The sequence below is a fragment of the Grammomys surdaster genome, unplaced genomic scaffold (genome assembly GCF_004785775.1).
Source record: "Grammomys surdaster isolate TR1022 unplaced genomic scaffold, NIH_TR_1.0 66, whole genome shotgun sequence".
Lineage (NCBI taxonomy): Eukaryota > Metazoa > Chordata > Mammalia > Rodentia > Muridae > Grammomys > Grammomys surdaster.
The window spans coordinates 11,699,211-11,711,486 of record NW_021604568.1 but is presented as its reverse complement, the minus strand read 5'-3'; the positions used below and the strand labels follow the sequence as shown (position 1 = coordinate 11,711,486).

General features: G+C 38.4%; 1 protein-coding gene across 1 annotated transcript; it reads right to left on the bottom strand.

Moving 5' to 3' along the window:
- Window positions 1-2,278: 2,278 nt before the first annotated feature.
- LOC114628545 (insulin-1) lies at window positions 2,279-2,999 on the bottom strand. The gene is made up of 2 exons (XM_028776433.1): window positions 2,806-2,999; window positions 2,279-2,687 (listed from the first exon to the last, which is right to left on the bottom strand). Exon 2 carries the CDS (start codon window positions 2,671-2,673, stop codon window positions 2,341-2,343), a length of 333 nt encoding a protein of 110 aa, XP_028632266.1. The 5' UTR covers window positions 2,674-2,687; window positions 2,806-2,999; the 3' UTR covers window positions 2,279-2,340.
- Between the last annotated feature and the right edge of the window lie 9,277 nt (window positions 3,000-12,276).

Here is a 12,276-nt window from a genome sequence, read left to right as displayed (position 1 = left end):
TATTGCTCTTACTCTTTTTGTACAATGTGATGCCATCAAACATTCAAAACGGTGTAGAAGGCACGCACACACACACACACACACACACACATATATATATACATATATATATGTATATATATATATAAATTATCCTTAGTTTGGAGGATGCCACTAGATGGGTTGTAGAAATTATTTTGCTGATAACTAATAAAATAAAATTTTAGATCCTTAGGCAAACATACCTTAGAAAACAAAGTATCTCTTGCCTGGCTGTGTTGTAACAAAGTGTCATCTATCTACTAGGGATGTTACAAATAATAAATATTTATATATTATAATTTTGGAGAATGAGAAGTCCAGAATAAAGGCCCCTGCTGGTCTGGTACCTGGTGAAACTCATTTCTTGTCTTAGAGATTGCTGTCTTCTTGAAGTCTCCCAAAGGGAGAGGAGCATGGGAGCTCACTGGGGCATCTTTTATACTGGAGTTTTTCATTTGTAAGAAGGCTCAACCTCCATGGCTTCATCGACTCCTGAAAACTATGACCTGGGGCTTACTTTACAACATGAAGAGTCTGGTGACATAAATATTTATTTTGTCAGTTTTTCTCCAAAGAATAGTACAAGTCAAATTCATGTCTATAAGGAAAGCAAACAGTTCACTTGTGTACTTGGTATTTCTTGGGTGAAGAGCAGATTTCTTTCTCATGTGTTTTAGTTAGACTTTATTCAACTTGTGTGTGTGTGTGTGTGTGTGTGTGTGTGCAGTACTGGAAAATCAGTAAGATAAATAATGGTAAGCAAAGGAATGTGATTTAATAGAAGTTGACATGAAGTGTGCATTATGACTCTAAGAAGAAGCAGATAAACAGAAGGGTATTGGTGATGACAGCTAACGACACCCAACACTTAATATTTTATGCTCGATGCTATTTTTATTATTTATGTTATTTTCATCCCTCTACCTGTGAGTTAAGCCCCAGTAATTTACTATTTCCATCTTTCAAATGAGGAAACTTTTTCATGAGATGTGAATACAATTTGCTCAAAACCACTTAGCTGGCAAGTTGCAAGTTAAGGTTTAAAACCAGGCAAGGCTTGAAATGATTACCTCCTGGCTTGTGATTGGCTATGTGATAAATTGGATATACCGCTAAGAAATGTTACTCCAGATGTCTGGGGATTGATAATTAAAGTGTATTGATACATATCACATCCATGGATTCTATTTGTAGTAATAAATGCAATGAGGAGAAAAATTTTGAATTCACTTCCGTTTGCCTCAGCACAATAGCCAGTAATCTATAATAGTGCTTCTCAGTTGTCCCTATGTGTAAGATGTCTGAAGAGCCTCGTTAAGATTTATAGCTATAGCCCTGACAAAACACAGTATGATTTAGAAAACCTGGGAGTCAGGACCCTGTATTCTAAAGTGTTGATGAATTCATGCAGTTCACTCAAAGGTTGGAAAGACATTTTCTGGCACCAACATTCACTCCTTAGTTGGCCCTTAAAGTCCTTAGTTTTAAAAAGATTTTTAAACATTACTGTACTGGTTTACAAGCCCAGTTCCTGTGTTCTAGTGTTTATATTTCCTCGTCCTTTCCTCTGTCTGGACACTGTATCTAAGGGCACAGACTGTATCACTCCACAGATGCATCTTAACTCACACTGATCTTTGCCACTGTAGAACTAGTAGTTACCTGCTGAAGGACCGATCTCTATGATACATAATGAGAAAGTAAATGGGTTAGTGCAGGATGACTTAGTGTATGGAAAGTGAGTGTGATGTTTTAACTGTCTACTTGACAGTCTAGGATCATCTAGGAAGAGAAATCTTAATGAGACACTATCTAGATAGGTTTATATATGGATTCATTTATTTATAGATCTCTACTCCTGACTGTGGGGGTAATAGGACCAGATCCCTCAGATTCCTGTTACTGTGGCTTCCCTGCTATGGATGGACTGTATTCTGGAATTGTGAGCTAAAGAAAACCTTCCTCTCATGAGTTGCTTTTGTCAGGGTTTTATCCTAGCACAAAGAGGCAAAAACAGAGACGCATCACTTTTAGACTAGTAGCTTCAGTGGCGTTTATCCGTTGCCTCTCTTCTTGGGGAGGAGACAGAAGTTTGGATACTTGCTTTATGTCTGGTGTTTCATCATGAGCTTCATACATGATCGATTATACAATCATTCAGTTTAACGACTGCTTGATAGTATGCTAGTGTAATAATAAATGCCACAGAAAAAGATTTCCACATACACAATCACTTTTCAATCATTACAGAACTCTCTTTTTTGGTGCTCATTCAAAGGTTTTATTCATTGCAGAGGGTTGGGCTGGGTTGAGGTGGGCCTAGTTGCAGTAGTTCTCCAGCTGGTAGAGGGAGCAGACACTGGTGCAGCACTGATCCACAATGCCACGCTTCTGCCGGGCAACCTCCAGTGCCAGGGTCTGAAGGTCACCTGCCTCCAGGCTTCCACCCAGCTCCAGTTGTGCTACTTGTGGGTCTTCTACTTCACGGCGGGACTTGGGTGTGTAGAAGAAGCCACGCTCTCCACACACTAGGTAAAGAGCCTCCACCAGGTGGGGACCACAAAGGTGCTGTTTGACAAAAGCCTGGGCCGGATGGGGTTCCCAGAGGACGAGCAGGGCCAGCAGGGGCAGGAAGCGCATCCACAGGGCCATGTTGGAATAATGACCTGAAAGATAGGCAGGGTTGAGGCTAGAGAAAGGTCCCTGGAAGAAAGGAGCCCACATTCTCCCTCAAGTCGCTGGAGTCTTGGCTGGGGAGCCAGGCTCAACAAGGAGAGTACATACCTGCTTGCTGATGGTCTCTGATTGTAGCTGGTCACTTAGGGCAGGGGGTTACTGGCTGCCCACTAGCTTTATAGCCCAAAGCACCTCCTTTCTGCCCCCTGGACTTTGCTGTTTGGCCCATTAAGGGTTCCAGATGGGTGGGTCGGCAGATGGTCAGAGGGGCTGAAGCTGCAGTTTCCAAACACTTACCTGGTGCTAGGTCTGCAGAGAGCGCTCATTGGACGTCAACACCTCTACTTAGCGCTAGGGTAATTAGAGTCTTAATAAGAATCCAGATGGCCTAATGAACCAGTTCGCAGCAGGGGACATTGTTCCAGAGAGGCTGAGGCCTTCTTCATCCTTGGCTGAGCATTTTCCACCTCATTCCCCGTGAAAGCTGCAGTTGTTGGGGACCTGGTATCTTTGTCCCTTGGACTGTTTCACAGTTCCAATTGGTAGCTGGGTTTTTAGTTCAGCTGAGACCCCAGCTCACCCTCAGAGAAAGAAAGCAGAACTCAGGCAGCAAGCCACTTAATGGTCCCTTCTCCTCTATCTCTCCTTTCACAAACCCGTAGCCCACTCAGGGGTCAGATGGGCTGAATCCCTGTGGTACCTTCTCCTGCAGTATCCAATAACCCAAGATGTACACCTGAATGCCAGCAAGTAGAATTTGAGCATGTATAAGAAGAGTTCTATATAGTTATTATAGAATTTTTCTTATACATGCTCAAATTCTATTTTTTTGAAACAACCATTTGAATGAAGTGAAACATTTTATCTCATTCTAGTTGTTTTATCCAAAGCATCAGGCCTCGGAAGCACAGTGGTTGCTCCAGGTTAAATACCCGCCAACAGAGTCAGTTGTGGCAGGTAGCTAGTTCGTAAAAGTTGAGAGGAAATGCAATCCAGGCTCTCTGTCAATGACTGCATTCAATTAAATCAACAAGCATTTGCTGAGCAAATCCCGGGTGATGGACAGTGAGTTCAAATGTAGGGACCACAATAAAGTAGACACTTTGCTTGTCTTTAAGTAATTCAAAAATCATTAAAGGATGTAGGTTTGTACTGGCCCAGTAACATAATTAGTGAAGTCTTTATTGTATAAAATAACTGTAGATTATACAACGGGAAATTTAACTTCTCCAGTGCCATCCAGGAAAGCTTTAAAGCTTTTTCCTACCTCTTTTTCTTAGTCCAATTATAGGTATGAAAAAACATAACAATGTAACAGTTTTCTAAAGGGTGAGAGTAGAGGACAATAAAGAATGAGATACTTTGAGGGACAAAAAGCAGCATACCAGAAGCACAGCGTTGTGAGTGACCCAGCTTGTGTAGGGGAAGTAGGACTCTTTGCTGCTGAACTGGAGGTGTTTGGGGCTGGAGATCTTGGAAGTGGCGAATATCTGGTTGCTTCTCTCAACCACTGTAAACTTTCTTATTTAACTGGATTCGCTGATGATCTTTGTTCAAAAAGAGGACTTTTCTGGGGCTGCTTGATCTCTCCTTTTCTCAGTCATTGGCTGCCACCTCAAATGTGTGGTTCTAGCCCAGCACTAGAGAACTCTTAGAAACAGGTTCTGACACCATGTATATAAGTCACCTTGCCCTTTAGAAATTGCATCTTACATTCTAACTAGATTAACAAAATGTTCCATTGAACCATATGTGGCACTCCTTTTTCTTAATCCGAAATATATTTATTATATGATTCCAGTGAGGTTAGAGTCTTCATGGATGCTCAGCTAATCACCATGTGGCAGTCCAGGAGAGGTACCCAGAGAGCTGAGAACAGAGAACGAACATATGGCTGAATGATAGGTTAAGATATTTGGATTTAATCAAGAGTAAAGAAACCAAGAAACTGTAATTTAAAGGCTTGTAAACCTTAGGTTTCAACATGGAAGAAAACATTTTATAGAGACAGTGTCCCCTCTACTTGTTACACTGATCAGAGAGTGAGTGACAGAATTAGAGGGACCAGTGGGAAAGCTGATGGAAGAGATCAGTACTGTTTAGGTACTGTTGCAGTTTCTAGTATGGAATGCCTGAACTTAGAGGCACCTTGAGGCTAAAGGAACTTTGTTTAGTGATTAACTTACTTTATTGGAAAAGCGGGGAGAGCAGAGGGTTGAAGGCTACCTCAGTGTTTCTAAACCACAGAGTCTAAGGAGTCTGTGATACACTGGAAAGGAAAGTGGGTAGAGGAGAGCACATTATGTGAATGTGAATGGAGGGGGTAGGAATGTCTTTTGTAACAAATACCTTGATTTTTGTGGTGCCCCATATTATTGGGGTGAACGTGTCAGGTATGGAGCATTTAGTTTCATGTTTGGCTTCTCAAAGGATTTGGAATTTTGACATGCAATCACTTGAACTGTCCGCTAGAGCTTACGGATATAATACAAAATTAGAAAGAAAAGTGTTGGCGTTGATTGTTTAAAATGCTTGCTTATGTTTTTAAAGTTAATGAGTAGTAAAGTTTTATTCAAATAAAGCTGACCTACTTCCTACTTCTTTGATTATATTTGCTTTTTGAGATGGTGCTTCATGTATCCGAGGCTAGCTTCAGACTCACTAAGTACCCAAGGATGACCTCCTGCTTCTACTATCCAAATGCTGAGATTATAGAATCCAATACAATGAGCATATTTGACAGCTCTTTAAGGAGGGAATCTACTTAGAATTGATCCGAAGTAAGTTGTGTGGGTCTTAACCATAGATACTGTGTGCACAGTACAAAGACGAGCACTATCTTAGCAGGGATTTATCCAACAATCTTTAAGCTAAGAACCTGTTTATAGCTACAAGGAGAAAATTTAAAAGACCCCCATCCAAATGTCATGTAGCAATATGCTACCTGAAAACTAATTTATTTACCTTTGTTAGAAACTGTTTCTTCACTCCCAGTATCAGTGTTTGGTCCGTGGCATTTCAGATGTCTGATATTAAACTATATTGCTTTGATTCTGGAAATCTCAGTGCTAGGAGTTTCCATTTTAATTGGTTTTATATAAATATTTTTTGACATTTGGTTTATTTTATGGATAGAGAGATAGACAGATATAGATATAAATTTATGTCTCTAGTCTTTCTTAGAATGATCTAATAATCTCTTCCCTGTAGCTACTACATATTTGCCCTTCCACTGCCCCTAGTAACATACACATAGCACAATGGCTCATCTAATTAAATAATTACTGAATGTAACCTCTGTAAATTCTATAATATATCCTAAATCATCCTCTTTAAAAAAAATAAAAGAAAGCCACATTTAATTTCATTTTCTTTAGACTACTGTCTTTCCCCCCCCCCCAGAAACTCTTTTCTCAAACTCTTCTTTATCTAGATGAATTTTGTTGTCGTAGCTAGTGGTGTTGTAGACTATTTGAAAGCATATGTTCCTCACTGGAGCAAAACTTCAAATATCATTTCCTTCCCTGAGCTTAAAACCTATGGAAAGGCCTCAGGTGAACAGACGTTCTTCTGAGGGAACTCCCTGGAAAGAAATAGGATGTAGACAACATGAGATCAGTCTTGAAACAGGAATGTCATCTGAGTCTAAAGTTAGAACACTAGCTGTGCACTTATTTAGGAATGGTGTGTGTGTGTGTGTGTGTGTGTGTGTGTGTGTGTGTCTGTGGTTATCTCAGAAACTGACAAGTATATTACCATACACAGACAGTTATTTAGGTCACATCACCTCAGAGATAACGAGGACGGTTGTGAAACTGGAAATATATGAGTGTTTTGGGCTTAGACTATCATTCTGCAATGATTTGGACCCAATGCCTTTCTCTCAAGTTCCTTCCAAGCTTAAACATCTCCATTATAGACTTGTGTTTCATATTCATTTATTCATTTACTTACTTAAAATATGCCAATGATATCTATAGGCTCTAACTTATTCTTGCTTGGTATTTAGAGTTGAATTCTACTCTGTGGGCTATAGACACAGCCTTTAACTTATTCATTTGTACTCTTGGTTGTTCCTGAGAACACGGATTGGTGTTGTGACCGAAAACAATGTCATTCATTTTGATGATACATGAACCCAGGATGTGATTAAGTAGACTGTTGCTTCTGTAGCTTGAGCAGGGCCAGATAATGTCCTGGTTTCTAATAATATATTTGGTAATTCACCCTATGAGAGCTAAAAGAGTGTTTGCATTCTGTGGTTCAGTAACAAAAGCCTGGAGGATAAACAATAACTTTTTCCCCTTGGTGTATTATGATATTATTTCTCAGTTAACTTGTTCTTAGAGTTTTGAGGCACTGTTAATGTTAGAGGTAGAATTTCTAGATTTAGTGGGTTGGTTTTGATCTTAAATAGGTCACAATGAAGGCCTAAAGAAAAACACAAAAACCAATCTGTAACTTTAGCCCTAGGATATTTAGGACTTGGGGAAACATTACATGCCATTTATTTTCCCAAGTTCTCAACCTGTTTAAGCAGATAATTAAACAAATTACTCTAGAGAATATTCTCTATTGGGTACAAAACTCCTCAACTGTTTGGATTAAGCATTAGAAGCTTTGTTTGTTTTAATTTCTCCTTTAACTAAATATGTGAGATATCTAAAGAAGTAAATTTTTATAAGTTGTCACATTTAAAATTTTAATTGAGAACAATTCCTGCCTTGATCCTTTCATAGGTCAAAGAGTTTAATTTCGGCAGTACATACTTAAAAATTAATGAATTACATATAATAAAACATATGAATTTATCAGTATCTAAAGAGAAATACACACTGATACTAAGTGGCTTAAACAATGTTTCTGAAAATGAAAAGAAAAGATTCTGGATGTTTTAACTCAAAATAATTTTTATCAGTTCCCTGACTGACTGATTAGAATGTATCAAGTTAGGATGTATCATTTTATTAGGTTATATCAAACATGATTATCTTAGTTGTAGCTGTACAAGCTAATACTCAAAATTGTCATATGCTGTAACCAACTCAATTTTGTTGGTATTGAGAAATTCCAAGTGACAGCTCAGAGGACTGACATCAGAAGGAAGTGATTTATAGTAGATTAGAGTTTGAATAAATGGCTTAAAAAAACCTTCTCACATCCAAAGCAGAAGTTCTGCTGTCTTTGATTATGTGCTGTATTGGCTTTGATAACTGAATATGGTAATGTAGTGTTCTTAGTGAAGATATAAGAGGTTTTTATATTGTTAAGATTTTTTTAATTGTCTTTTATGTTAAAGTGTTTTGTCTGTATGTAGGTATGGAAATGTATTGTGTACAGGCCTAGCACCATAGAGTTCAGAAGAAAAATTTCCTGGAACTGAGTTACAGATGATTGTAAGCCACTATATGGGTGCTGAGATAAAACCCCAATCCACTGCTAGACAACAATTGTTCTTAACAATTGAAACATCTTTCCTGCCCTAGAGAAGAATGTTATGCAACTATTTTTAGAACTCTCATGAACATCTACAATTTGAATGGACCAATGCTGTTCTTCAGGAAAATTAAGACTAGGAACAAAGATCAGCTTTTCCAAAACGACCATCTTAATTGACTCAGCGATAAGGCAACTCTGTTGCTGATTGCAGATGAGCATGTATTGTCTGGAAAAATATGTAAGCAAGCATTGCATGGTAGAGGTGAGCACAGACCAGCTCATGCGCAGACTGTAGAGCTATAGTCTAAGTGTAGTTTATGTCCTTAAATTTGGGTTATTTTGTTACACAGCAAGAACTACTACATGAATGATGTCTGCTACAAAAGTAGCAAAGATTGATACCTGTTTCCAACGATAGTAGTTATTTCAATTATTTGACTCCCCTGACCATTTCATTCAAGCTTACAATTCTAGATTTATAGTCCCTTTACTCAAGTTCTAAGGCAGCTGGAGTCTAAAATTCCCTGATCTATAGGATGATATGGAGACCAAATTTCCATGTGTCTGCCACTCTCAGATATCCTTATTTTTTATGAGCCTCCGAGTATGGAATTCTGATTGTCTATTAGTATTTTTTGAATGGGTTCCACTCTGCCCTTTATAATGTACAACTACTGGAAATTCATGAGTATCAGTAAGACACACAAAATGTAAGTCAGTAATTTTAATACTGAATCATTAAAGGAATATCTTAACTCACTTCTGGTACATTTTGAATCTAACCAAATGTTCTTTTTGGAGAAATAAAGAATTTTAGTAAATGATTACATTCGTAGATGAGACCACAGGTAATGCTCATCAGGAAGCAATGTAAACAACCCCTCTGGTATTTCTCATTTTAAAGCATGACACATTTGCTCAACAAGTAGCTGAGGATGACAAGGAGAGAGAAAGAGGGGCAGGACCAATTCTACAGACTGAGGAGTGGGAAATGTGTGCCCTAGAGGAAGCACCAAATACTCTACTCCAATGCCAATGCCTCTGATTTCTTTAGATACGGCTTCTCTCCATAACAAATCATGTCTTTGAAGCCATGGAAGAGTTGCTGACAACTACAGCCTTCTAGCTAAATTGTGACTCTATAATCACGATTTCTTAAATGATATTTGCCTGAAGACTAGATTTTGGCATCCTTATAAAATAGCACCCTTTCTTTTTTAGAACCAGCAGAGTGATTGAACTAGATTAAAAACAAGTTACTCGTTGTAAAACGGTTTTTAGATTAATGAAAACACTGCACCATTCTAATGATAGATATAGAAGTTGCTTCCACAGTTTTCGATTGAAGAGGTCTAAAATTTGTCAAGCTTATCAAAAGTGCATAAGCAATGAAGAAGCACAAGTTTATAAGCAATTATGGAGCACATTAATTCCATAACATGAATAATTTCCCTGCCTCATTACTGTTGGTATGACTCTTGTGGGAAATGCAGGAAGACAATAAATATGTGTCAAGAAAATATTTTTATGGGCATACTGAAGTATTCTGCTTGATTAACATGTAGTAAATTAATTTTATTTCATTGACGCTGTCTTCTATGTAGCCTCTGTGCTCTCTGCTAGAGGTAAGGTATACTCTGCTTAGAAATTAAAACCACATTTGAATAAAACTCAGCAAAACACCTTAGACAAGTCCATATAAATGGTGAGCAATCGGGACAGCAACATTAGGAAAGCCTTGAGAATAGGTGATATGATGCCAGAAAGACATGACAACCTAAATTCTGGAAGGGAAAGTGCCACTGGAGGTATCAGGAAGATAACAATTTGCATAATGAAAGTGAACTTGGAAAGTTGATTCCCATGCAGAATATTTTATGCTCCACTTGGCTTCATTTTACAGCCTGTAAAAGTTAGTGGGACAAAGAGCTGAACTGAACAAGAAACTGCTTAGTTTGCACACAGCATTTTCAGACTATCTCAGGTGTAGGACTCACCTGGCTATAAAATTGTTTATCTTCAGACTTCTCAGAAAGTAAAAATTTTTACAGTGAAATGTGGCTTGAACTAATGAGCAAAGCAAAAGTTAATTCTAAAGTCCTTCCTGGCAGGCTAGACAGACAGCTCAGCGATAAGTTTGTGCTTATTGCACAAACTTAACAACCTGCAAATGATAAGAACCCACAGTAGAATGAGAGAACGTATTCTCAAAAGCTCTGTGACATTCATACTTGTACTCTGAGAATATGCCAACACACACACATACACACACAAATACACACACACACTATTGATAATAACTAACGAATAAGTAAATACTCCTCCTTACAATCTTTGCAAGGGTTAAGTTGTTACCATTTGACTCTTAGTTTACCAAAATATTATAAATATTCTAAAAATATCATTCCATAATCACATAGCAGATTGGTACAAAGAAGAGAGGGCCTTGTCTATTAGCCTTTCACCTAGCTGGCTCTGTCTGTCTGTCTGTCTGTCTGTCTGTCTGCCTCTGTGTGTTTATAATCTATCTAATTTATCTATTCATCAATATATCTATCTCATCTATTATCATCTCATTTGCATGTCTGATTTTATCTTGGTCTATACTTCTGAAAGTATGTTGATTTAAGTTCAATAAGAGACTAAAAGAATTCCTCAATGCTTCAGATTGTTCTGCCTTGCATGACATGACTAATCCTAAAGCAAACACTCTCCCTAGTGGACATTCTTGAGTGACATGGTTATGCCTAATAAAGGTGGAATAAACACATCACCACATCAAAAGCCTGCTAAGACAATACAGGAGTGGAAAATGAAGAACTGTAATTAAATGAGAAAAGTGACTTCAGGCCAGACAAAACAAGCACACATCCCCTCAGTCTTCAGCTTCCTAACTAGCTGTTTGTAGACTGGCAGTTTGTGAGTTTGCTCTTTCACCCTATCAGCTACTCAATATAAGCCAGCTCCATGCTTCGTTTCTCACTTCAGTTCTTACTCCCGTTTCCAGGCAAGCACACATGTCTTTACAAACAGTCCATTAGTTTTGATGTTTGAAGGGTTTTTCTGAAGTCTATGGCACTTCCTAGTTGCTTACTATGCTCTATTTCTGCTTTCTGCCTCTTTGTCCACACATCCATTAACACTGTTTGGATTTGTGGGAGTGCATTCAAGCAAGGTGGAGAGGCTCATGGAGAAGAACAGGCTCTTGCTGGGTCTGTCAAGTATTGGAGAAATTCATGAGAGACAGAGGAGCAGGGGTATGTGGCTTTTTTATCATGGGCTAAGAGGACAGAGCTATTAGATAATACTGGACATGCTCCAGTGAGGACCGGACATGTTGGATATATGTTGGTTAGGCAGTTAATTTTATCACTCTAGAACAGCTTAGCCTCACAATTACCTTGATCTGAGGATGAAGAACTCACCATCATTCTATCTGGGTCTCAGACAAAGGGCGTATCGGCATTCATTCTACTTTGATGGCTCTGACGAGCCAATAGCTTCAGATTAACCTTGACTGATTTGATCATTTCTACTCAGGTGCAAGTCACAGAAATGGCAAAATTCTCTCAAAGCTGCCATTGAATACATTGCTGTCATGTCTGGCACACAGTTCTGAGACTACCTGAGGAATTTAAATTTAAGGATAGCCTAAATTGTGCCTTGTATCTCCAGCCTTGTAACTTGTATCTCCATCACCTCAAGGATTATAGAATAAAACATGTGTGACATGCTACAAAAGAACCATCACCTTTCCTCTCCTAATTTTCACCAACATTCTTGCTATCTTCAAGTAACTCTCACTTCATTTAACTTTTGTGTTAGTGAAGGTAGAAATGACCATTCTAGCTACTATTATTAAATAGGCTGAGATTTCCTTTATACAAGGGAATTGGGGAAAATTCTTGTAATGTTGATATTGTCATTGATATCAGTGTTTCATGAAATGTTTGGAATGTTAACAACAACCACATAAAACTTCTCTATGCGACAGCAGTACAGGGACTTTATTATTTAGACCAGGCACAACACTGAGTAGACTGTTTGAATACTCTTTTCCCTATATTCCTTATCTATATTGTCTCTACTGTATCCTCATGATGCTACTGCTATAACAATTATTCTCAGAGAGAGCTTTGC

Bases quoted from the DNA above. Each gene is read 5' to 3' on its own strand.
- LOC114628545 (XM_028776433.1), bottom strand. From the start codon at position 2,673: ATGGCCCTGTGGATGCGCTTCCTGCCCCTGCTGGCCCTGCTCGTCCTC.